The 27618-nt window shown below is 38.3% G+C and overlaps 1 protein-coding gene across 2 annotated transcripts; it reads right to left on the reverse strand.

Moving 5' to 3' along the window:
• Window positions 1–1909: 1909 nt before the first annotated feature.
• LOC140142514 (organic cation transporter protein-like) lies at window positions 1910–27186 on the reverse strand. 2 transcript variants are annotated; one of them, XM_072164502.1, is made up of 10 exons: window positions 26616–27186; window positions 21255–21358; window positions 17905–18059; window positions 15724–15892; window positions 11565–11706; window positions 10869–10975; window positions 8774–8982; window positions 7179–7287; window positions 6217–6431; window positions 1920–3869 (listed from the first exon to the last, which is right to left on the reverse strand). In XM_072164502.1, exons 1-10 carry the CDS (start codon window positions 27006–27008, stop codon window positions 3676–3678), a joined length of 1797 nt encoding a protein of 598 aa, XP_072020603.1. In that variant the 5' UTR covers window positions 27009–27186; the 3' UTR covers window positions 1920–3675. The 2 variants fall into 2 exon arrangements, with proteins under 2 accessions (XP_072020604.1, XP_072020603.1); XM_072164503.1 differs by lacking the exon at window positions 17905–18059 and having other exon boundaries at window positions 1910–3869; window positions 26616–26654.
• Window positions 27187–27618: the final 432 nt, after the last annotated feature.

Below are 27618 nucleotides of genomic sequence, written 5' to 3' on the forward strand. Positions count from 1 at the left end.
ACTACTGACAATGCTAATTTTACATTGGAAAAAAAACACAAAAAAAAAACACCTCCCTCCCTCATCAATTCATGAAAATCCTCTGGACGAGAACCAAAACATTAATTTTATACGGCCTAAAGTGGAATCAATTCGTGCGAAGCGCGGAAAAATTTGCACTTTTGGGGCTAAAATGGCCAAATATGAGGTTAATTTGGTCAGAAACCCACATACAGGCGTCAACATTGGGGGAGTGATTGTATGGACCATCCCCCTGGATTAATTTGATCACTTACGGGGTCACGTTGACCCCTAGATGACCTATGACCTCAAAACATCTTCACTTATCTCATGCTCCTTTACTCAGAGATTTTTATCACTAAGTAAAGGTTGACATTGAAATCTACTTTATCAAAGGAGATCAATTTCCCATCACTGAATCTAAATCAACAATGACCTCATATGACCCCTAGATGACATTTGACCTCAAATATCTCCACTCACGTGTTATCCCCCGACTCAAAGATTATTACACCAGTTTGGATGACATGTGTTTGTTGGAAGCAGATATATGATAAATAACACTACTAAGATTTAGGGTTAACCCTAAATCTTAAAAGATTTATAATATATTATATTCCTGTGAGATATGCAATCTTTCATTTTTCCATCAAAGAAATTTTTGGATAGCCATCAACATATTAATTAGTCTTACTAGCATTAACAGAGGATTTGTTTGGCATATATACCACCTGCTTACTTCTGATACAGTTCCTTGTGAATCAGCCATGTGTCATTTACAATGTTGTCATTTCAGTATAAAATGTTCGTATCATCGGTAAAAAAGTCCAACAATTTCGACGCGTTATAATAATATCATTGATTACAGGTTAAAAGTAGAGGGCCTGGTAATGAACCTTGTGGGACGCCATATATTATACTTTGAGTTGTTATTCAAGTTGTGTAGCTTGATTTACAGCCTCCCACTTTACTCCCATCAAAATGCAGGTTTTGGTATCAGATGAAAGCTCATATTTTTCTCATTAACATAATTTTTTATTGAAATTCAGCTTTCCAAATCGGTATATTTCCGGAAAAAATATCAAAATAACTGTTGAATTTAGTCTTGACTGTGGTATACCACATTTGAGACTAATTCAACAGTTTTTTGATCATATCTTCGGAAATACACCGATTGGGAACTCCAAATTTCAATATGTTAATGAGAAAAATAGGATCTCTCATTTGATATCAATTTATTGCATGATCATGATGATTATCAATATTAAAAACACTGTAGAGTAGACTACCAGTATTAGGCAGTAATTCTAAAGGAGGTAGTCACATTAACAAGGAACATTTACGTGTTCTTTTTGCATGAATGTTTGAAAGGGACGACATTTTATGTTATACATCGTCGGTCGCAACACATAGTGGCGTAGAGTGATTTTCCAAATTTTCCGTTTCACATAGTGGCGTATAGAATTAGAGCTGGCTATTATCCTACAATAATTATTCCTTTTTAACTGTTAAAGATACAGTTTAATAGTTTGAACCTTAATCTTCAATTTCAAATGGAATAGAACCACTGATATATAACAGTGGAGAAGTATTGACACCGTTACTAGTAGCATATCCTTCAAAAACGTTTTGCTCGGAAACGTTTTTTGTCCTTCACGTACGCCACTATGTGTTGCGACCGATGACATGTACGTACGTAAGAATTCGATTTTCCAAATATATCAGGTCACCTTCCTTTAAGAAATAAGGTGTCCCTGTATATCCTAACAAAAAATCATAATTCAAAATTAAACAAGCAGTCAATACCTGTACCCTTTGGCTCTAATTTAAGACCTCATTTATTGAAACCCAAAGAAGGAACGAAATCAAAAGTCGCATTTTAATAGGGCATCCAGTGGAGTTATCTGCAACTTTTGAATTTGCATCTTTTATTGGGTTTTGGATCACCGTCTTTATTTCTTGACCGATTTCAACGAATGAGGGCTTAAATCCGAGCTAAGAGATGCAGCTATTGGCTGCAGGTTCTAATTATGACATAGCTGTCTTTGTTCAGGATATACTGGGGTGAAAAATAACTGGTATCTTGAATCTTTTGTTGTCTGTATGTAGACATTGTGATATGTAATTGATCAGCGAGTTTTAAGCAGTTTTTAAAGGGATATGCTTTATAAAATTAAAGATGTGTAATACGTGTGTGGACGTTTCAGGAGCGGATATTTATTGATCTTCACGTATTTGAAAATACATATTGCTCGACCAACTAAACATGCTAAATTTATGTACAATGTTCGATCCATCCAATTCAATAGTTCAGATGATAGTCTATATATGAAGAGCTTATTTCCAAATCGTGTTAAGTCCACAAACCCATGTTTCTGATTTACCTATGCGATCTTGCAATGGATTGTGATGCTATAGGTATTATAATTAATATAAGTGGGATGCACCATTACAAAGAACAGTGGATGGATGCACAGTAACAATACTGTGTGAGGCCTTTGTTTCCCAAATGAGAACAATAGCCTGCATATTGTTACAACTCATTGTTGCTAATGTCAAACTTGTCAAAGTAATTGTGATTGTATCACACAAGTAAATGAGACTCATGGGGTTGTGGACTTACCTCGGTTTGGAAATAAGCTCTTCATTATAATAGCCGTTTGACACTTTTTTGCTTACCGTAAGAACCACAAGACATTTTTCTCAGTTTCTCGCGACTTCTATGATCAGGATCACAATGGTGATGGCTCTAAAAGACTCGAATAGTTTCAATCCTTCTACACTAGCTATATATTATTTCCAATTATTATTAAATATTAAGCTAAGAATAGATACTGGTTGCTAGGCAATACTACATGTAATGACAACTAAAGGCACTAGGATCCACAACATGCACATCTATCAAGGCACGGTTCTTTAACACCAATACATTTGCACATTCATTGAATGACCTTTGAAAATTTGGGCACAAAAACTCATACTCTGCACCTTGAGGTCAAATTTTGCACTATGATTGTTTAATTGAGGTTATTGAACTATGCCACTGGGTTGAGACCATTGTGTTCCATAGTGAGGGTGGTCAAATATATTTGTCATTTACATTTGTATGACAGGAATATGACGCAGATTTTTGGACCAGAAATTCTGTCTAGAATCTACTTCTGCATAGTCGTGACGTGATGAACATATTAAACGAAAACAAAAAAACATTTTTTGTTTATAAAAGACATAATGTCATAGTTCAAACCAATTTCAGTATTACGTTTGCTGGTCATTATTATAATGATAAAAACACATTTTGGTTTCATATTGTATGAACACTGGTCATGTAAGTAAGTCGTCATAAAATGCGGATTGGACGAAATTCATTGCCACAGACCACAAAAACGCCTTCCTGGTTTTTTAGTTTTGTTTCAATAGGTTACTTACACATTCTCAATTAGCTATTGCCTAAGTATTCTATATATACAGTAGTTACTTCTCTTCGGTAATGTCATTAAACACGCATACAGGATCAAGGAATTTAATATTATTAGCAGCCAAAGTTTGTGTTCCTTTCAAAATGTTTGTATCAAAATTGAAGATTCTTTATTGAAAGATCACACCATGTCATTAGGTAACTATGCGGGTTTTTTGCTAAAAGCAGTTTTACAATGGCATTTTAAAAATCAAATTCTACGCGTTAACATTATTGTCCTCATTTCCACCATTTTGCCCATTGTCCTGTGTCCCGTTAACCTGTACATGGTCGTCATTACCGCCATTCGACAATTTCTTTTCTTCATTAATATCATCCATGGATATTCGATCATAACCTACGCCATCTTTGGTCTTAGAGGGTGGTTTTTGTTCCACGTCGTGCTTCTTTTCTGCGAATTAAAAAAGACAGCATTTATGGCATAATATACATGTATAAATCAATGGCAAGCCATCATTGCACTCGACTGTGCACTGGCATACTGATTTTTATTGTCGAGAGATACATTGTTTGAATCAGGACTTGTGTCCTATTTTAAAAGGACGTTTCATGATCCACAGCTTCATCCCCTACTTTTCCCGAAATCAAATGAAATTTTGTGAATAAGCTCTTTTCATGGATATCTACTGAAAATATCATAAAAAGACGATGCTAGAATCACAAACTACTCCTTTAGATTCCTTTAAGCGTATAATGGATAATCACATTGGGTCATTCCAGTTGAAATCCATACACCCCCTATGGAAGATGCGAAATTAATCTCCAACACAGGGAGTGCAGATTTAAAACGGAATCATGGATTTCAACTAGAATAGCCCATTTCTACAAGTACATTCGCTAAGATAATCGCAAACGATTATGGGTTTGTGCACTTATGACACCGTACGATTATATTATTGACCATAACATGCAAAGTCTTTGGGAGGAAGCTGAATTTGTATGAGTCAGTTCTTGGAGTGATGGTGTTGTACTGTCCTTCTCTCTGGTACCTTATCCTGCGAGTTGGCGTTTTGAACTGGGTGTAACATGCTGGGATCAAAGGGATATTGACTTGGACTTCATTGTGGTGAATTTTATATATCATTCATAACCTCATGAATAAACGCGATGCGTGCGATCCAATCATATTTTATTATTTGAGAAAACGCGAACGCAAATCGAGGTCATTAATATCTCACAATTGACCGCAAAATGCGTAATTGTTCCAATGTCGCACACAATTGACTTCTGCGTGCGCCGTATTGTGCGTCCAACGAACTGCGCGCGCGCTGGCTGCCGTATTTGGATTGCGCGCTACCATATTTGCACAGATTCTGATACGCACTTTTGTTATTGGTCGTTTTGTTTTAGCCTGATCGATTTTGGGAAAGGAAAGATGTAAAAATTGTTTATTTTTACAAACTTTTGAGGAAAATTTTGTGTTATTTTGTAAAGTTAAAAGATCAAAGTGACGGTTATGAATGAGGTTAATAACTTTGCATCGGTTATATATCGGGCATTGTGAAAAATCTAAACATTTTGCTTTGGACCTCGAATATCCTCGGGGCTGCGCCCCTCGGGATATTCCTCGGTTCCAAAGGCAAAATGTTTAGATTTTTCACAATGCCCTCCAAATAACCGATGCGTAGTTATTAACCTCTAAATATACTGCCATGAGAGGTTCTGGTTAAAACTATGGGCCCGAGGTGAGATCAATAGTACTATTATCCTGAGGGGCGCAGCCCCGAAGGAAAATAGTATTAATTGATCTCAACGAGGGACCATAGTTTTAACCAGAACTTCGAAAAAGGCAGTATATATTTGTTTATATACTTCATTAATATATTCTTTGTTCATCGATTGGTTAAAAGAAAATTATTTGACGTTTTGACTCTCCAGCTTCTATCCTGAGTGAACAGCACGACCAATAAGCACAACCTATATTTTGCCCTTCAAAAAAATCGAATAGGCTAAATTCGGGCTAACCAATTGCAGCAGCGCGAAATCACGCTATGGCAGTTTTGCGTGCGTGAACTGTTCCGTCGCATCGAATGCGCGCACGCGGAAGGCATGGTCAAAAGTACTATTTACGGCTTGGAGGTACTATTTAAGGCTCATCCGGGACATTGAAAATACTATTTACGGCTTTGAGGTACTATTTACGGATAGAGTACTGATGGTAGAACTATTTTCGGTCATGTGATCTACTTTTAACCAATCAATGAACAAGAATATATTAATGAAGTATATAATAACCTCTAATTCATAACCTCATTAATATACGCGAAACCTGTGATCCAATAAAAAAAAATTGATTGCCTCACCGCGCACTAATTGCGAGGTCATTAATAACTCACAATGACCGTCCTGCTACAATGACTTCTGCGCGCGCGTGCGTGTATAAAGCTAAGCGTTATTGCAACGCACGCGCCTACGCCGGGTCGGGTTTTGTTTTGGGCCTCGGTATTTTTCCTCGGGAGCTACTGCTCCCTCGGAAAAATACCTCAGCCACAACCGTGAACAGATTGTACGGCTCTCACGTACCGTTATGCATGTTTGAACCCCACGAAAAGGGGAAATCAAATCACGCAAGTCACTGCAAGCAGCATATCCCGGTCATTTTATTATGTTTATAGAACGCCAGTTTGTTATATTTCGGTAGTTTGTTTTGGTAGTTTTTAGTATATTGACAGCTTACCATGCTATTTGTTTTTATTGATAGATACTATTACAGTAATTCAGTGTGAAATTCCACTTACTTTTGCCAAACGCTTCACTTTCTTCCATTGTCTCCTGCAGTGGTTGTCCCATGGTTTCAGGGAACAGTAAAGCCAGAAGAGCAGCAATAATAGATAACACACCAAATATGAGTAATGGCAATGGCGCCCATATTACTAATCCTAAAGACAGAATCATTGGCGTTACTATACCACTCAGATGTGACGCCATACAACATAGACCAAGACCAATAGATCTATGATTGGAAAAAGAACATTAGCAATCATGTCAATGATCAGGATGTTTATATTGTCGGCAAGCGCAAAAGGTGGCTGAAAAGGACCAGGACACTTTATATATTATAAGCCCAATCACCATTGTAACTTCCGGTTATTTTGGGACACTTTGACCTCTGACATATCGGGGAAATTGCTGTAATTATTATTAATTAATTTATTATTGAAAAAATACTATCATTAAAAACATTCAATAATTAATTTATTCAATAATAATGTTTTTTGGGTTTAAAATATTTTAGATTATATTTTGTACGCACAAAAACCAATTTTTCTGAATTTTCCCACAGGTGAGAGGGCAAAGTGTCCCAAAACTGCAAAAACTGTCTCACAATGCATTGCAAACTTCCAATGCCGATTGGGCTTATTATTATAGTGACCTGTTTTGTCTACAGAATTCCATCAGCAACGTTCCTATGTTTTAAGGTTTGTGTTAGGGATGAAATCAAACCTCGACCGGCGGTCGACTGCCGGTTCCGGGCGGCCCGTCCGGTTGGAGCTGGTTTCTACTGTTCGAAACAATGGAACACGGTACAACCTCCGGTCGAGTTGTGATTTCATCCCTTGAAAGGTTTAAGATAGTAGGGTTTGTTGCTGTTTATTTAGGGTTAAGGTAGCATTATGGACTAGTTTAGGGTTTAAAGTGAAGGCTAGCAGGGCGGGTGGTCTGTTAGTTATTATTTTCATCATTACAAGTAACTAATTACCTTACAGGCGTTGGGAAAAGTTCGGCAGCATAAATGTATACCACTCCATATGATGCTGAAAGACTGAATTTGCCTATCATTGCCACGGTTATTCTCCACGCTCCTAAGGCTGTGTAGAGGTAAATATCAGTTTATATCTATATTATTCATTTGCTTTTTTACGTAAATTGGTGGCTTGTCACCGTATTAGATCTAGATAATTATGCTACGTCCCAGCAAACACCGTAAAACATTTAAATATCGGATTATATAAAGATAATGAATGCGTTTTTACGAGTAAAACGTTATTGTGAAATATTTTGGGCAAACATTTTTGCAAACTATTTTGTCAACAATTAAATAAGATTCTGTTAGAATGTTTTGCATCACGTTTTCAAAAATGTTTTATGAATGTTGTTAAAAACCTGTTATATAACCCAACATGTAAACATTTTCTGTAAAGGCTATGTGTTTGCTGAGGGTATGAGTGAATTTGTTTTTGCACAAATGACTGGGCGTTTTATATATACAACGGTCTGCATTTAAAATTGTATACCCGTTCAAAACTTATTTCCTTTTTTATTTCTTTTCTCCCTTCCTTCTTTTAGACCCATCTTGGAAAAGAAGGCCAAAAGTAATCCCCACCCGCAAGTTGCCTTTTGGAGGACCACTTACGTGTAAAAAAATCTTCGCGTGCATTTTCCAAAAAAACAAGGTCATGTGCGTTGTGTCTCGCGGCCTTGCATGCATTCCATGAAGATTTATCTCTATGTTCTGAACTTGTGGTATAAACAAATGCAAGCAACTATATACACTAGTCTACTGAGGAACAGCACATGACCAGTTCACTGTTCCATAGCCTTATTGCTCAATATTTAATTTGGCGGGAGTTTTAAAAGCACGGGCTTTCTCAGCAAAACATGATGCGCGCGTGTACTGCCGGGCAAAGAACAATGATATCGCCGACTAACCTAACCCTAGAACTCTGGCCATAGTATCCGTTTTTACTTCCACTAGGGCCAGAGGCACTTATATTGAAAAATTTGTTGGAGATGCTTGAACGATCCAGTACAAAAAATCAATGCTTGATCGAACCAATACAAATGTGTGTCAGGTCACTAATTAACATGATAAAACCCACTTGAGAACACACAATCGTCGGTCATTTCTAAAGATGCATTTATACTCAATCGCTTTTGCAGAAATCTGAATCGCACGCATGATCAGTGTACTAAATCGCCGTCGTATTTGCCTGCTGAGCATGCGCATGAATCGATGTTTTTCAAAAGCGACACGTAGGCCTATATTGACACCCTCTGTCGGTCAACGTTCTCTAGAATTGCACACATAACTTGTGCATTTAACGACAATGATTCAGTCTGATGATGAGTAACCCATGGGTATAAACACAGCTTTACACAATGACTAATTTACATAGGCACAAAAGACCGTGTTCATGTACCGTTACTCAGCCAAACACGGCAGAGTAGGTCCCGGATGTTAGGTACATGTTCCTATCTCTTCAACGTTATACCTTTCCAACAAGGAAAGAGATACGAAAAGCGAACGTCTAGACTAACCTCATCTAAGCACTTGCATCTTGTATTTATACTTACGTATCCATATAGTAGCGATACACGCTACGCCACCGACAATCAAATACACACAAAGCGGCACACGTCTACCCCATTTTTCTATTTCAAAAAGAGATGAAGTGTAGGCGGGAATTTCAACTGCAGCTGAGCAGAACGCTGCTACAAATTCATTACCGCCCAGCGATGCTGTACTTAATGATATACCGTAGTACACCATGTTGTTCACAAACCTTTTCAAATAAAATAAAAGAATTCAATAGAACACATTTTTAAATGCCCGTGACCTGGTTCAACGTAATTAGTACACAGCGACGACGCCTGGGAAATAGTTATTTTGTACAGGCAAGGAAACTTAATCAATACCCGGAATCAATACACATGTAAGTGATGCACGATTTGATATTCACACGATAAATCTTGGGATACCAGGATAGAAAATTATGAATATCTCCCGTAATTTTTTGTTTCTAAAGAAGCCAATTTTAAAGCTTGCACTTGAATAGGCCTATATGTGTTGAAAGAATATGATAGTCGTTATCTTGCGTATTGACAAAGAACCGTGCGTTTTTCTAACTCTAATTTTATATGTGCAGAACAAAACAATGACAGCTGCCCTCATTCGTAAACAATTGGGTCACGCAAGATACACGGTACTATAGTGCAGCGTAGGCCACTGGTGGAGGCAGTCTAAAAACAGATGACGTACCATGCTCACTAACATCTACAGAGGTCAGTCACCAGGCTATTGTCAATAGCCTTAGTCGGATGTCCCTCGGCCGATTATGCGTCTCAAAACTATTAAAGACGTCGGAACAAAATGGCCATGCGTGGCTGTGGATTCGATCTACCATCATGGCGATTTCTGCCATGAAGATATCGGGACGATGCACAGCGATATTTCCCTACCCAAAAAATAGCGCCATCTCTTGATATACGGATATGTTTGACGGCGATATTTTGAGGCGTTTCCGAAACATCCCGAGTAATTGAACTATGCAAAACTATCCGTACAACCACTTTCAAAACAAAACCATTCATGTAGAAGATCATTTTACAACACTCATATTCCCAAGAATACATACTGTATTGTAGAAAATAAATGGGTTGATATTTGAATAGATTCAAGCAATTTCCGAAGGGTTATTTTGATAACATTTTCATCAAAGGCCAATATGATGATGACATTTTGTATTCCAATTTTACAATATTTTTCGAGTTTTGTTGAGAATTTTGGAAGTTTTCTGGGGTGTATGCAAGTACAATGCACACATACATGCATATGGCATTTTCCGCCTTTTAGCGGATTTTTCCGCCTTCAACCATCTATTTGGTCATATCTTCGGATTTTATCGGACCTGCCTTTTAATACATATTCCACGCCTCGGCATGCTTTTGGATGTATTACAGTACACAGACATACTTGAACAAGTAGAGGTTAATAGAAGCGAGTTTCAGTTTGCAGCTAAGTACCGAATAGTAGCATGGAATGTAAATATACCTCATGGGATCAGTTAAACTCTAAAGTTCCTAGAGCGATTTTTATAAACTCATCACAAGAATACTCTGTTAGCAATATGAACAAAAGAGTAAATCCGAGTATTCATGAAACCAGCATGGTAGCCCTCATGATAAATGCCTGGTATTGTCTCTTGAAGATGCTCTGGCCGTGCTTGGTACAACCTTGAAATAAAGTACAATGCAGGCTTGGGTTCGAGTCCAGTAAAGAAATAATAATTTGGTACGTGGTCAATAGATGAAATATCGCTGTGCGCTGACACTGTGTAGTATAAAGTTGCAGGCTTGTAGTTTCGAAACATCCCGGCTGACTGGACCGAAGTTCTCTGTTTGCCGCGCACCTGTACATGCCAGTCAAAAAGCATGTCCTTCGTTAATGGCCCATTGTGCCCAGATTTACAAATGACATACTTCTGGCTTGAATAGGTGCATGTGAAACAAAGAACACCAACTCAGTAGCAAGTGCGTTTCGAAACTACCAACTTGCGACTTTACGCTAATTCCGTGGTAGCAGGTCACATATCAGTGATTTAGGCTGTCGCAATACCTATCATGCATAAATAATATGCCCTATATTTAATTATCGAATAATTTAACCTACCAGTTAAACATCATATTTAGAGTTCGCCACCGTACATTCGGATAACGAAGTATGTCGATATACGAAGGCGCTCTTTCCCCCTCATTTTCGGCGTCCTTTTCCGGATTCTGAAAAGAAAAAGTTTCACGTTACACTCATTTATATGTAGTTCATAGTTAATATCACGGTTGTTTGACGTGATCATTTATTACATTTTCTATAATGTTCAATTCTAGACCTGGACAATACCAACATCTATCACACTAATATATACATGTATTTTTTAGCTATTTTTAAAACAAATTTTCGGGTTTTTTTATCTACTTACGCCTATCTATCATTTTCTGCTTTTTAATAGTAATTTTTATTCCAGAAACTATAACAATTTGCGCAAATTGAGGGTTATTCCTTACATTTCATGATATTTTTTTTGTGGAAAATTTCCTTCCTATTTGTTACTCTTTGTCTGATGTTTTAATGCCATTATATTAGTATCAGTGTCTACCTTTTGAAATAGCGCCATCATTGTTCACCTTTTCTTAAAAATAACGTGTTTTTACATGCCATCAAACAACCGTTCAACAAAGTTCAACTCTCATAGACGACAAAAATTATACCGGGCGATGAGAATTTTCACCGTCAAGCTCGTACCCCATACGTAAAAACCTGGCTCAGATTTCATGTGGAGTCTAAATGGGACTTAACCCAGGACCTTACCTTGATTTTAATACTGTCGGCTTGATCGTAGAGTGATAATGGTATGGTCACTTTCCCACATTTGGCTGCTTTCTCTAAGATAGGTTTGGCTTTTTGTATTTCGCCCCTTGTTAGTAACCAACGGGCAGATTCTGGAAATAATCTGTAACAAAATTAACACACTCTGTCAATATCTATGGAGGTAAAACTTTATATGTAGGTCCTACATCGTAGGTCCACATAAAGATTTTCCTTTCATAAAATTTTGAATTAATCTGAAATTGGAAGTTGGAACTATATGCGATGATACCATCGGAGTTCATTAGGCATCTGATTGGTGGTGGTACCTAAAAGCGAGTTGCTCCGATCAGACATCTGAATGGTGGTGGTACCTAATGAAGCGAGTTGCTCCGATACGATCGGAGTTCATCAGGCATATGAATAGTGGTGGTACCTAATGAAGCGAGTTGCTCCGATATCATCGGAGTTCATCAGGCATCTGATTGGTGGTGGTACCTAATGAAGTGAGTTGCTCCGATACCATCGGGGTTCATCAGGCATCTGATTGGTGGTGGTACCTAAAAGCGAGTTGCTCCGATACCATCGGAATTCATCAGGCATCTGAATGGTGGTGATACCTAATGACATGAGTTGCTCCGATACCATCGGAATTCATCAGGCATCTGAATGGTAGTGTTACCAAATGAAGCGAGTTGCTCCGATACCATCGGAGTTCATCGGGCATTTGAATGGTGGTGGTATCTAAAAGCGAGTTGCTCCGATACCATCAGAGTTCATCGGGCATCTGAATGGTTGTACCCCCGGGGGGGCACTCAACTTTGGAAGTGACGGGTATGTGCCTACCGGAGTCGCGAAGTAGGGGCCTATCGGGTACAAAGCGTTATTTTTAAAAAGGGGTCATTGGGTACAAACAAAATAAAAAAGGGGTCATTGGGTACAATATTTTGAAAAAAGGGGTCATCGAGTATAAGATTTTAAAACAAGGGTCATCGGGTAGAAAATTTTGAAAAATGGAGCAAAATTTTGAAAATTTCGGCATAATTTTGAAAAAATGGAGCAAAATTTGACAGTTTCGGCATTTTTTGTTGCATTTTGATGATGCTATTCTAGAAAAAGGGGGTCATTGGGTAGCCGCAACCAAAAAAGGGGGTCATTGGGTAGCCGCAACTAAAAAAGGGGGGGTCATCGGGTATGGCTTTAAAAAAGGGGGTCATCGGGTATAGTCGACTTCAAAAGAGGGGCCTATTGACAGGCACATACCGTCACTTCCAAAGTTGAGTGCCCCCCCGGGGTTGTACCTAATGAAGCGAGTTGCTCCGATACCAACGGAGGTCATCAGGCATCTGAATGGTGGTGGTACCTAATGAAGTGAGTTGCTCCGATACCATCGGAGTTCATCGGGCATCTGAATGGTGGTGGTACCTAAAGCGAGTTGCTCCGATACGATCGGAGTTCATCGGGCATCTGAATGGTGGTGGTACCTAATGAAGCGAGTTGCTCCGATACCACCGGAGTTCATCGGGCATCTGAATGGCGGTGGTACCTAAAAGCGAGTTGCTCCGATACCATCGGAGTTCATCGGGCATCTGATTGGTGGTGGTACCTAAAAGCGAGTTGCTCCGATACCATCGGAGTTCATCAGCCATCTGATTGGTGGTGGTACCTAATGAAGCGAGTTGCTCCGATACCACCGGAGTTCATCAGGCATCTGAATGGTGGTGGTACCTAATGAAGCGAGTTGCTCCGATACCACCGGAGTTCATCGGGCATCTGAATGGCGGTGGTACCTAAAGCGAGTTGCTCCGATACCATCGGAGTTCATCAGCCATCTGAATGGTGGTGGTACCTAATGAAGCGAGTTGCTCCGATACCATCGGAGTTCATCGGGCATCTGAATGGTGGTGGTACCTAAAAGCGAGTTGCTCCGATACCATCGGAGTTCATCAGGCATCTGAATGGTGGTGGTACCTAATGAAGCGAGTTGCTCCGATACCACCGAAGTTCATCAGCCATCTGAATGGTGGTGGTACCTAAAAGCGAATTGCTCCGATACCATCGGAGTTCATCAGGCATCTGAATGGTGGTTGTACCTAAAAGCGAGTTGCTCCGATACCACCGGAGTTCATCGGGCATCTGAATGGTGGTGGTACCTAATGAAGCGAGTTGCTCCGATACCATCGGAGTTCATCAGGCATCTGATTGGTGGTGGTACCTAATGAAGCGAGTTGCTCCTATACCATCGGAGTTCATCAGGCATCTGAATGGTGGTGGCACCTAATGAAGCGAGTTGCTCCGATACCATCGGAGTTCATCAGGCATCTGATTGGTGGTGGTACCTAATGAAGCGAGTTGCTCCTATACCATCGGAGTTCATCAGGCATCTGAATGGTGGTGGTACCTAATGAAGTGAGTTGCTCCGATATCATCGGAGTTCATCAGGCATCTGAATGGTGGTGGTACCTAATGAAGCGAGTTGCTCCGATACCATCGGAGTTCATCGGGCATCTGAATGGTGGTGGTACCTAATGAAGCGAGTTGCTCCGATACCATCGGAGTTCATCAGGCATCTGATTGGTGGTGGTACCTAATGAAGCGAGTTGCTCCGATACCATCGGAGTTCATCAGGCATCTGATTGGTGGTGGTACCTAATGAAGCGAGTTGCTCCTATACCATCGGAGTTCATCAGGCATCTGAATGGTGGTGGTACCTAATGAAGCGAGTTGCTCCGATACCACCGGAGTTCATCAGGCATCTGAATGGTGGTGGTACCTAAAAGCGAATTGCTCCGATATCATCGGAGTTCATCGGGCATCTGAATGGTGGTGGTACCTAATGAAGCGAGTTGCTCCGATACCATCGGAGTTCATCGGGCATCTGATTGGTGGTGGTACCTAAATGAAGGGAGTTGCTCCAAGAATTGGCAATTGCTAATTGAAATGAAGTGTACTCTTTCATTTAATGACATAAAATTTGAAAAATATTGTAAGGAACACTTGAGGTTTGACTTTTAAAACCTACATCTTGATCAAAAATTGTGCTTGAATAAGTCTTTTCTTAACTGATTTTCACATTCGCGTTGCTATAAACATTAAATTGCGTCATCTGTTGACGGAATGAAAAAAAGTGTTTTAGCAGGAAGTGTTAGCTTTTGTTTGATATAAAAACTTTTCTGATTGGGTGAAGGGAACATTCGGTGTTTTGACAAAACCAATCACAGATGCCGTATTTTCCACTAGTCACTAGCTAGATCTCACACAGCTCTTATGATGCTATGCACTCAATCGTGTAGTATAAACACAGACTGTGTAGAGGCTAGACTCGTTGTGCTTGGAAAAATCTGTGTACTCGTGTACTCTGTACCGAGGTGGAAACTGTGCGTAGATGCATTTATAAGCATGATAAGAGAATCGTTTTGTAGCCAAACCTTTTCATATGGTTGCTCCGATACCATCGGAATTCATCAGGCATCTGTTTGGTCATGTTGGTGGTGGTACCTAACGGGGCGATCACTATTTACGCCAGGCAGAACGGAGGATTTTTGGGGGCGTGAAATTTTTTGATTGACTTGAGAGAAGGACAGGAAATTATATACAAGGAATGGAGGATTCAAGGAGGACGTAAATTTTTCCTTCGATATGAGGGGGATGCGAAATTTTTGCACGAAAAAATATGAAAATCCTCCTCCCCACCCCGGTGTGAATAGTGATCACTCCCTAATGACGTGAGTTGCAAATCGAGTTCCAGTTTCAGGTTAATTCAAATATTAAACTACTACATGTGCTATAGATGAATAATCGACACCAAGATATCTTTAATATTTATGCTTATTACATTGTTTGTATTTCGGTGACGATGATTGAATAATGTTTCATTTTGTTAACATGGCAATAAGAATAAGATTTGTTTTAAATCATTGACCAAATAAGTTAAAATATGATTTTTCCCCAAGTCTCCTCAAGTCGATCTTTGACCCCTTTGTTGGATGAAGCAGACCACTGATTAAAGTGGAATAAAGATTTTAATAAAGCTTGATTATATCTCCAGTAAAAATACAAAATTGGTCTCACCGTTTTTCTAAATTTATTCGCCATTCACGTATTAAGATCTTTTTGGGACAACCTGTATAGATTTCACATTAAATATTTTAATAAAACTTACGGAATAAATGCAAATAGCAGAAACACGGGTACTGATATGATGAGTTCAAGAGTTTGCCAATCGCGGATAAAATAAGCTAATACTGCAAGGAGCATATATCCCAATGCAAATGCGTCTGCCATCAACACCCCAACAAGTGTACGCTTAGACGGACCCACATATTCAGTAGCTGAAAAAAGAAAAAACATGTATGATGGCCAATTTTTTTTTCTAAAAACGGAAGTATCATGTGTATGAAAATAAAGTGAGTTGAATGCGCCTGAAAAATGAAAAGACATGAATGAGTCGAGTTTGTTTCCGACACGTTTCCCGCACGTTATTAGAATGTAGAGGTGCAGCGAGAGAGAGAAACATGCAGAAAATTGGTAAAGATTGAGATTTCATGATACTTAAAACTAAAACTTGAAACAATTGTGGCAATTTTTACTCAGTTTCAGGTCCCTGTATTTTGATACTTTTAGAATGGCATCTAAATTCACACATACCTGCATACAGAGAAATACACACCCCCTTAAAAGTTATAGCCCTACCTACGGACAGAAATAGTGACTGCATACTATGCAGTGCATAGTCTTTTTCTGAAGTTCAGGCGAGACATAAGGAAAGGAACGGAAACACAAACGAGACGTTGGGGGGGGGGGCAGAGATGGTCTAGACAAGTCTAGAGATGGTCTAGAAACACCGTGGGCTAACCCACCACTATTTGCAATAGAATATATTTCACATGCACGGTGCACTCATCTCCAAATTCGCCATTTTTGCCCTGTTACCAGCACATGAGATTTGGCAAACTATTCTTTGTTTGAATGTTTAAATAACAATGCGGCTCATGCTAATTTAGAGTGCCCTCTCCAGTAATTACTCTATGCAACTATATTGAACATGAGTGAAATGTTTTGTAACTATTTCTTCCAAGATCAAAATAACAATGCGGCTCATGCTAATTTGGAGTTCCCATTCCAAATTACTCTATGCAACTATATTGAACATGAGTGAAATGTTTTGTAACAATTTCTTCCAAGATCAAAATAACAATGCGGCTCATGCTAATTTGGAGTGCCCACTCCAGGAATTACTCTATGCAACAATATTGAACCATGAGTGAAATGTTTTGTAACTATTTCTTCCGAGATCAGTTCAGGTCCGTTGGTCACATCGTCTCTAACCAAGCATTATAATACTTGAATAATCACCATCATTATTCCGTCGATTTACTATATAGAATAATAAATTCATTGTATAATCTAATTATTATTTAAAATGGTAATGTTAACAAAATAGATGTATTTTTGTATATAAAGCAAGTTACAACACCTGAATAATTATAATTCGTTATGAACACGGCAGAGTGCCGAATACGTAAAATTGCTGTTCTGAGTAAACGGCGTTTGAAAATCTTAGTACCATTCCATTGGTCCTTTTAAAAATTTAGAACATTCGTGAGCACTCATTTGAAATGTATATTTATAGAAGTGAATATACACGAATTATTGGCAATACTTGCATGTTCTGAAATAATCGATATATCCTTCAACACGCGTTTTAACAGCTATTCGGCTTTATGCTGTATCCAAAATGTCTCTACCACTGCGCAGAGAGAGGTCGAATACGCATTCAACTACGTGTAAACCATAGCACGCATTCTTGATTTGAGGATTTTAATTTTGAGACTTAACTTGGTATAAAAGTTATAAATAGTCATCACTGTAATATTTAGCAAAAACTCGAGGATTTTAAAGCAAAAATAACAGTATTGGATAGAAGATACCTACAGCTATACGTTGGTATCAAATATACAGGGTTCAAAAGAAATACCCCCCCCCCCCCTAAAATTACAAAACATTTCTTTGCATAACTTGACATATATTTTGTTGATTTCAAAAATTCAAAAAGCTGTGGATAGAGGTATCGTTTTTCAACCCTCCAAAAGTTGTTTCATTTGCAAAAACAATATTTTTTGGTCAAAAATAATCACATTTTCCAAAAATGATGCTTTCAGAAAAAGTTGCACTTTACCACATTATGTACAAAATTCACAAATTTAACGCATTGACGCAGGGTGGGGTGACGTGAGTCCCTACTTCGCAAATTATAGTGGGATTACCAAAGTGCATTGGTTTCAAAGTATCATTCGCTTGTTGCTGGCGATTGGGACTTTTATCAATATAAAAATAAACTTACCACAAACAAAGGCTACAAAGTATAAACCCATTACACTTGCAGCAAGCAAAAAACGTATGGCACAGTACATAATAAAGTTTGGTGAAAATGCCACTACGGTACCAAAGAAAGCTGTACAACCAACGGCAATGAAAACAGTTATTTGCCGACCAAGCCTGTGAAGAAATCAACAAGATTCCGTGGAAGTTGAGATTGTGACCAGATTGAAGTTGGAAAAGGACAAAATTAATTGATATTGAAGTTGCTCGTAGAGATTCTTCTTCCCTTGACTAAACTTGAAAGCTGAAAGTATTTCTTAATAAGGCCCGTCGCCTTTAAAACCTTCAATTTCAATCACAATTTAAAGTAAGGGTTACAAATGACGTTGTCAAAAACAAGGTACGTTTTAATGTTCTTGTATGGATTTTATGTTTTTGTATGTTCTTGTATGGATTACAAAGAACATACCTGAGCCACATGCGTCAAGTGACTAAAGTAATAAGCCCGGGTAATAAGATGTTTATTTAATGGAACGTGGTGAAATGGTAATGAGGGTTCGGGGTCAGCAATAATAACCATATAACGCTACTTTAAGCTTCTTTAAAAGTTCAAAACTAGTTCATACAATGAGAGCTACGCTCCTTAAAATATCCAAAAAAGTTGACATTGTTAGATTTTTCAATAAAAACACGCAAAACAAGTTGACATTGTTGGGTTTTTGTCTTATTTAATTTTAAAAAAATCGTGGTGTGATCATGAAGCAAAAGATTGTTTGACGCTCATATTGATATTTTTTTGTTTAAACGACATAAAAAATATTCAACTATTAATAAGTCCACATAATACGAGACTTTGAAGCATATTACATGAAATTCGTCAATATACCTCGACCAATTTAATCATTCTAATTATTTGCATCGCACTAAATTCCTACAGTTATTTGATCAAAAACCAATTTCTCCATTTTTTTAAATAATTTGTCATTAAACATGACGTTCCCGAATAATGTGGGAACGTAATTCATGTGATTTGAAGAAACAGAACCCTGTCATGCTTCTATTTATGACACCTCGGCAGTTGAGGCTTAACTTTGCCAATGCACTCAACATGCACTCTCAATTGTTCTATTGCTTGTTTCGGTGTAAGTTGGTCTATTTTTTTCTATTATCTGTTTAATAAGCTACATTGTTCCAAATTGTAGAGTTACATGTTCATGATATTTAGGTCTATTCATTTATAAAATGAATATATTTTCATTATGAAGTTTTCATTTTAACTTTCTTTCCCCATTCGCCACTTGCACGGTTCCGCCATTATGCACTATATGCGGGAGAGCCTCGAACTGGCAGCATACATGAAAGGAAGAATTACGTAACCTTACACAGAATGTTATATGACTGGTTCAATTCCCATTCATGTATGCTGCCAGTTCGAGGCTCTCCCCGCACATAGTGCATAATGGCGGAACCGTGCAAGTGGCGAATAGCTTACTACTAGGCATCAGACTAGCACTGGTTTCTGTGCTGTACTCTACCTGTATGATGATTTTCCAACTGTAGGATCAAAGTATTAATACTTTGGTAGGATAGTAGCTGATAGTTCACGGTGCTCGCTCCGCTCGCTATTCGAGAGGCGTCGCGGTTTGTGGAACGGGGCTAGTTCTACATCAGACTATAACTAGAATATGGACCATATATTTTATGTTAACATTGCGCGATTATTAATCATATCATTTTATTCATGGATTAGGGGAAAGTGGGGTAATCCCGGGCACCTTTCGTTAAGGCTACACAGGTACAAGATTAAATAAAGTTCATCAGTGAAAATCATATCAATGCAAAGTAGGAGTAATGTTCTAACTAGTAACCAGTTTTTAATAACTCAACATCTATAGTTAATAAGTTATAATTAAAAGTTATAAAAGAAAAAAATGATGGGGTAATGCCGGACACGGGGTAATCCCGGACACATGATTGTTGCTAAGAGGGAAAGTGCAGTAGGATGATAATCCCCTGAATGTATTAGGTACTTCTGTTACCTCAAGCATACAACTATGGGGGCTGTTGTTGTTGTCTATATTTTCGAAATAAGTGTCCGGCATTACCCCATCTGTATAGATACGCATGTGTGTCCGGGATTACCCCTCACGGTCTCGATTTATTTTTTCAATGCTTGTTCTACTAATCCATTTTTAAGATACCATAATTCATACATCCAGCTAACAATCAAGTATCAAACATAATTTTCATCCATACTTAATCTGTGTCTCTTGTCGCATTAACTGTCACCCAGCTAATAAATCACTTTTCAGATAAAAAGTCAAAATGACAATTTCTGTTTTTCGTAATTTTCACAAAGAAAGACGAGACCCAAAGCGCTGGTAGTAGTACACGTGAGGTACACCTTGAGGTAGCTAATACCCTAAGGTAGTATAATAGTGCCACCCTTCTCCGTTTAGCTGCAATCGACGTGTCCGGGATTCCCCACAGTCCGGCATTACCCCACTTTCCCCTACCTCATGATGCAAAATGCCTTCGTGCGAATTTCTTTTTAATGCAGCAGCAAAATGTTAAACTATTTTTGCTAAGTGAATGATAAAGGTAGGAGAAATTTTTCTAAACCACCCTAGTTTCCTTATTTGCATAATGCAAACTTCGCGTTGCGGAATGATGCGCACGGGAGCAGTATTTTATTCACCAAAACTTTTTTGGCAACAAAAACTTTTTTTGCACCGAAACAAACATTGCGAGTGCATGTTGAGTGCATGGACAAAGTTGAGCCTCAACTGCTGATGCCTGCAGGATTCATGCATGCGCGGTGGTTATCCTCGTGGTATTTTGTATAGCCGTGTTAGGGTTAATCATGCAATTAATCTTATAAGATATTTAGGACTATCTGCAAGAACAAGCAAAATTTAATGCCCTTTTAGTTCTATATGAAGTTATTGGATCATTCGATAAATAACACTTTTGGCAATGTTTTAATTTGATTGTTGAAATCATTATACCGTCGCCTTTTACAAATGGGACCAAGTTTCAAAAAGTGACTTTTTTTAACTTGTTGCTTTCTCTACGTTTTTATTTTTTGTTTGTTTGATTGTTGTTGTTGTTGTTTTTTGTTTTTTGTTTTGTTTTGTTTTTTCGTTTGTTTGTTGTTGTTGTTGTTTTTGTTTTTTTATTGGTTTTTTCTTGTGTGTGGGGGGGTGTGGGGGTGTGTGTGGATAGTATCTCCTTATACGTCCATGTCAATGCTATTGATTTTAATAATTAAGTGCTCAATCTTATGTAACTACTCAAACAAGGAAAACGTTTATACTATGCTTTATAAAGACAATTCAATGGACAATAAGGATATAACTTGTACATTTTTACCAATCAGAAAGCCAGCCGAAGACGAATGAACCGGTAAGGAACCCTGCTGCAAAGATGGATTGTGCCATGTCTGGTAGAGTCTTCCTCTCACAAACAAGATCATACTAGAATCAAAAAGACACATTAAACAAATACAAAAAATGAGTGTTGAGAATGGATACAACTCAATGCATTCATAGGCCTATGGGAAATATACATGTAATAATTATTTCAGGGGCGAATTTTAAGGAAGCATTTTTGCAAGCCCCCCCCACGGGAGGGAGCTTTTGCAGGTCAAAAGCCTTGTGACTTGTGATCTAGCAGTTCGTGATCTTCCGGACCCTGAAGCTTCAGGCTGTCGGATCAGAGTCACATGATTCGAAGGTTGGCTACATTCTTAGGGACCGATCGTTATTTATGGCAGGGGGGGATGGGTGTTTTGGCAAAAATATCGACAAAAAATTTCACGTTCCCCCCTCGCGTCCGCTCAAAATTTTCGCGTTCCCCTTGTTTTCCCAATTTTCTCCATTTAAAATTTAACAATCCCCCTCCTGGTTCAACTAAAAATGTCGTGTTCCCCCCTAAATTTACCCATCCCCCCTGCCATAAATAACGATCGCTCCCTTATATTGCTTTATATTGCTTGTACTTGCTGATATCCGATCAGCTGTGGGAAACTGAAGACGAAAGAGACGATGAACTTTAGGCGGACTATTAGTTTCATGAAACTTTGTCACCATAATTGAAGTGCCATATTGTACTTGACTTGTTTCTTTGTGACTGTGCAGTGCAATATGATGAAATTGAAAAATTAAAAAACGAACTTTTGAGGTCCATCTTTTTCCACAAATGAACTGCGCGCTGATTCCAAAAAAACCCAAAGCTAGTTTTGATTTTCACATTTTTTTCACCTTTCCGATGAGCTATTTCAAAAATTCAAAAAGGAATATTATCCTTACATGCTTGGGAAGAGAAACCGATGCAGCTACACAAAAATGGTTGGTTTTATTCAAATGAGTACATTGTATAACTAGGGTTGCAGCAAGCAAATATAACCATTCTTTTTGTTTTTTAAATAGACGTTCAGAGTTTTCATTTTCGGATACCTCCTAGATTTCGTACAAAAGCGCCACAAACATGAGTTTACTTCTTTTTTAATCACCCTGTATTCACACGCTCTATACCGAAGGTGTATAAAATGCAAAAGGGGTGACATTTCGGTTCGTCCCAATTTGGCACATGCAAAGGAGAGCATGGAGGGTAGGACACGAAAGGATGTGATTATTTTGGAAAGCCGAAAAGGGCGGGTATCTTTTGGGGAAATTATTGCACAGCCTCTTATGTAAAATTGAGAAAAAGTTTAAAAAAAGAAGCTAATGCGCGATGTCACAAATTGCAGATATTTTCATGTCACATTAATAAATTTACATTACAACATTTACCCGGGATTTGTCATTTTATATGAAATATGAGATCATTTTGTGACCTATTTCTGTTTTCCTTAATTCATGAAATTTGTTAAGTATATTGAACTTTTCTGTAGAATTTGTATTTGCTTAACATATTCATGTGGAAACGTTTAGTAAATAGTCTACACCGATTGCTGAGTCACGAGGTCCCTTTCTAATTCTTCGGCCATTTTCACACGATTCTTGTAATAATTTTAGTCAGTTTTTCAATGCTGTCTATGGGAATGCATCATATCGGTTTTGTACTTCCAATTAAAAACACCAATGGTATTTGAAGAAAGTTTTTAGCTATATGGCCCTATATCTATTCCTGAACCGCTCAAGATGGAAACTAAATTACTGGTACAATGTTTATTAACTACCGATTTGTTTGGTACATGTAAACCCAAAATAGTGAAAAGGCTTCAGAAATGGACGATGAACTTCACCTGACTAGTATAAAAACTTCACAGTACCTTTATAAGCATTTAAGGTACACAGTCATTATTGTACAGACTTGACATTTAATATGGAATATTTTTCGCAACATTCCAAGACTGGTCTGGACGGAGTCTGCATAGACATCGCGGGCTAAATATTAATTAGGGTGTGTCGGGATATGGTGTAAAATAATTGTTTGATAGAAAATGTGCTTTCCATATGTTTACATTATGGTGCTCATAATGTAGCGAATTTACCTAAAATGGCGGATTTAGGGAATCTGAATTTGAGCTTTGCGGGGGACACAATTTCGGACTTTATGCAACAAGGTTCTATTATTATCAAATTTATAGGGGTTTGAGGCGATATTTCTTAAACTTTGTCAGCAACTGGCATGCATCACAGCTGAAATACATTTACAATGTATTAAGTTTTTGAACAGGTGAGGAGCTTCAAAATAGGGCTCTTAAAAGCTGTACGTACTCGGAAAGTTTGAATATGGCTCCCTGGGATCAAATGTCATAAAATTACGGTACCAAATAACTGTGCGGATCCCTGGTTGTCCAATGAACTCACACTGTTTCTTTGTTTGCAGTAAGTTTATAGCATGTGGCCCCAGGGGACCATTTAAACTTTCTGAGTGCGTACCACTTTTAAGAGCCATATTTTTCAAAGCTCCTCCCACTTTTAAAACTGGTAAATCACAGGCGCATTTCAGTTCTGATGAACACTTATTGGTATTAAGGTTCAGTAAAATCGCATCAGACCTCAATAAATTTGATAATATCAGAATAATGTTGCTCAAATTCAGAAATTTTACCCCAACAAAAATCAAATTCAGTCACCTTAAATCCGCCATTTTAGGCTAATTCACTACATTATGAGCGCCATAATGTAAACTAATGGAAAGCGCCTTTTCTGTCAAACAATTATTTTACACCATCTCCCGACACACCCCAATTAATATTTAGCCCGTGCCGTTTATGCAGGCCTCGACCAGACCAGTCTTGGAAATGTGCGAAAAAGTATTCCATATTAAATGTCAAGTCTGTAATATAAATCTTAAATATAAAACCGTACTATGCCTATATTATTTTGTTCCTTATTATTTTGTTCCTTTTTTTGGCTTCACGCTTCAACTTGAGCATGGAATTGAATTGAATAAGAGGTTAAAGGTCCTTTAACATCCCCTGAAGTGATACGTATAGTCCTACATACGCAACTGATGTTTGTACAAAATTCAATTTATTCAAATACACTTCATGCCCGGGCTTCATGCCTGTTCCACGCGGAACAAACATGATAAAATGCTAAGAATGCCCCCAAAATAGATGGAGAAATTTCACGCGAAAGAAGTTTGAGATACGTCGTAGCCAGTATAATAGTCTTAGATGTTATAAACATACCAACAGTTTATTTGATTTCCTGAAAAGTTTTGTCTTGTTCACAAAACAGGTTCAATATTGAACAAGGAAAAACAAAACCTGACATCAATAAATATTTATTCAATGGAAATGCAACTAGAAATAGGCCCTCGTGTTAGACTAGGCCTAAAGGCCATCTCTCTAAATCTCTTGCGCTATACTGATATAGTAAGCGTGTGTATATCTTCAAAATATCAACTAAGTTCAAATTTCACGAGACCTATATAATAATAGACATGATAGACCTGGCCTGAAAAAACTTTTCAACTTTATAAAAGTAATTTCTTCAGATCTAGTAGTTCAGATTACACCATTAAGAAAATAATAGGTCTATACTCAATGGGATGCAATACCAGTCCTAGCGATTCAAATACGCGCAGAGATCAAGGAAGGCAATTTCAAGTGAGTCTCATTAAATCTTTCAGCACATTTGAACATTTTGCAGGTAAACAATACCAAAGGGACTGATGTGCAAAACCTATGTGTGCATTCTCAAATTCTTAAAGTGGTCTGCCAAAAATCCCCCCTTTCCACGTGCCAAAAAGTCCCTGCCCCCCCCTGCCAGATTTTGAGGAACCCAAATTTAAAACCTGAAATTATCTAACCATATGAAAATGTTGGATATTTGAACGTTCCCTAAATGTGTCTACACCTTTTTAGGACGTAATATCGAAACGGTGCCGCCACAATATCTGTGCCAAAAATCCACTTTTTTTTTTTTGCCCTGCCAAAAGGAATCTTTCCTTTACAATTCACCACCATGCACCACGGTGTACACATAATAATTGCACCACCCCAAACATAATCTATTATGTAGATGGTCATGATAAATGAACATCAGTTCTTTACTGGTAATATACACCTATCCGACTTCGCCATTACTGCGGTGTCCCCGATGTAAAACTGCGGTGTCCCGAGGTCGGGGGTTCCATCCATTATTTATTGTGTGCTATACAGAATTGTACCCGGAATTGTACACAATAGTGATATTCAATACACAATCATGAGTATTGAATTACGAATTAAATCTCCCGCTCTGGTACATCTGTGTTGCCGTCAATAGAGCGCCAAATACAGTAAACGCTTCTCGGATTGGTGTATACCCAAATTCAACTATTATCTTGTTTCCTTGAATACCTTTAATTGCTTGGATTTTCACTTGGACAGATTGCTTTCACGGCTTGAATTCAATTTAATAAAGTTAACTTCATAGCATGAGAAGATCACATACCCTGGACTGTTCAGTTGCTGTTTACCGCGATCTGAATGTTTGCTGCTGGGAGTTTGGAAAACAACACTGTAACATGATTAATGGTTAGCCATAATTGCCTGTTCAGGATTGAGGAGAAATTTTCTAGAAGATCCTTTTCTCAAAACAAAAAAAGTTGAGATTTTGATACCACTCTGGCTAAGTAAAGTTTTGTGTGCAAAATATTTCTTGTAGATTATGCTTGGCAAATAATCGCTAAATTTTGTATTTACGTTTTATTAGCCCTAACGTCCAGTTGCTTTTTGTCGAGGGGAAGGGCAGAAGGAAGAAGAAGTAGATAAAACTTTTTTGTCGGGTGCGGTTTTGAACCACCGACCGCTCGGGTGCATGCCGCTGACGTGCACGGGCCTACGTCACGGTGGTGTAGCTTGGCTGGTCAAGCTTTGACTGTTCGCATGATGACGCAATCGCATCACGTGGGATACCTGTCCGTGCATATGCTTCTATCATGTTTATTTTGTTTTTTTAATGTTTGGTACGGTACATGTTAGGGTTTTAAGGATCGACTCTGGGAAACTGGTTTCCGTGCCTATCCGGGCAAGTATTCGGCATTTCGGCCCATTTTTGACAGGCTAAAAATTGAATGTCTCTCATTGGCCCGGGTCATTGGCCTGTCAACAATGCTTGCCCCAGTAATACTCCCGGGGTTAAAAATATATTAATATTGCACCTTCTCTTAGAACATCTTCACCAACTATTGTATCGAGAAAGAAACACTTGTTTCCATTTAAAAGCAATAAATTATTATAACCATTGCTCCGGATACCAATTTGAAAGATAAGATAATACTTAGTCTCACGTCTTGTATAATGGTCCTCGTGTATTGTGATCGGTCATATGTCCATCCATCTTCACAGCCTGATGTAGTATTGGTATAATCCGTCGCATTCAAATTTGCAGAAAAATCCACTGAATCAAAAGCTAAATCATATCGAGAACATTTTGCACCAGTTGGGATCAGGGCATTCTTTTTCGCTGCTTCGCATTCGCTAGTGTTGTTGAACTGTGTGCAGTTTTGGACTTCCCATTGAGGAGGATTCGAACACCAGTGGTCTGTACCTGCTGCCAAGAACACTTGTGCAAAGATGTGTGCTCCAGTGGGTATCACCAAGATACATGCATACAAGAGTACTCTTCTCTGGTATGGTCCACATTCGCCTAAAATTGGTATAAAATCATCGAAACTCAGCATAGTGACTGTTGTATTCTCTATTCCCACAAATCTTAGTATGGCCAAGAACTAGAAAAGTACTTGTGAAAACAGCCACTGCGAGTAGTTTCCTTAAAGAAAATCAGTGCATGAGTTACGCCAAAGGACACTTTAATGCAGTTGTTTGTTCAAAGATTTACATTTCTGGTGTCGGTTCACTGCACGGTGCGTGTACCATTCAACAATTTGGTGCACTTTTTTGTATTTTTTCAATCTCCTATTCAGGTCCGGGGGTGATACTTGTATATTTGGTGTGTGCCTCGAGCTGCTAATAGTAATACCTATTTCTTGCGTAATTTTGCATGCTATATCGGACCCATATTTAATGGAGTTCATATTTTAGTTTATATGTTGATCCATATTTTTACGATTTTGGTTTGTATTGGAAGATTTCACACGAAGGCTCACTGGGATTTATGCGTGAAATACCAGCGGAAAAGTTTTAAGGGAACGTTCACAATCACTTGTTGGGGGGCCTGATGCAAAAAGGGGGCCCTTAAAAATGACCACAAATTTTATGGGAAAATTGAGTTTATATGATTTTCTATGGGGTTGACCCATACATAATTTTGGGTAGGGGGCTGAAATTTTG

Source organism: Amphiura filiformis, chromosome 20 (genome assembly GCF_039555335.1).
Source record: "Amphiura filiformis chromosome 20, Afil_fr2py, whole genome shotgun sequence".
Lineage (NCBI taxonomy): Eukaryota > Metazoa > Echinodermata > Ophiuroidea > Amphilepidida > Amphiuridae > Amphiura > Amphiura filiformis.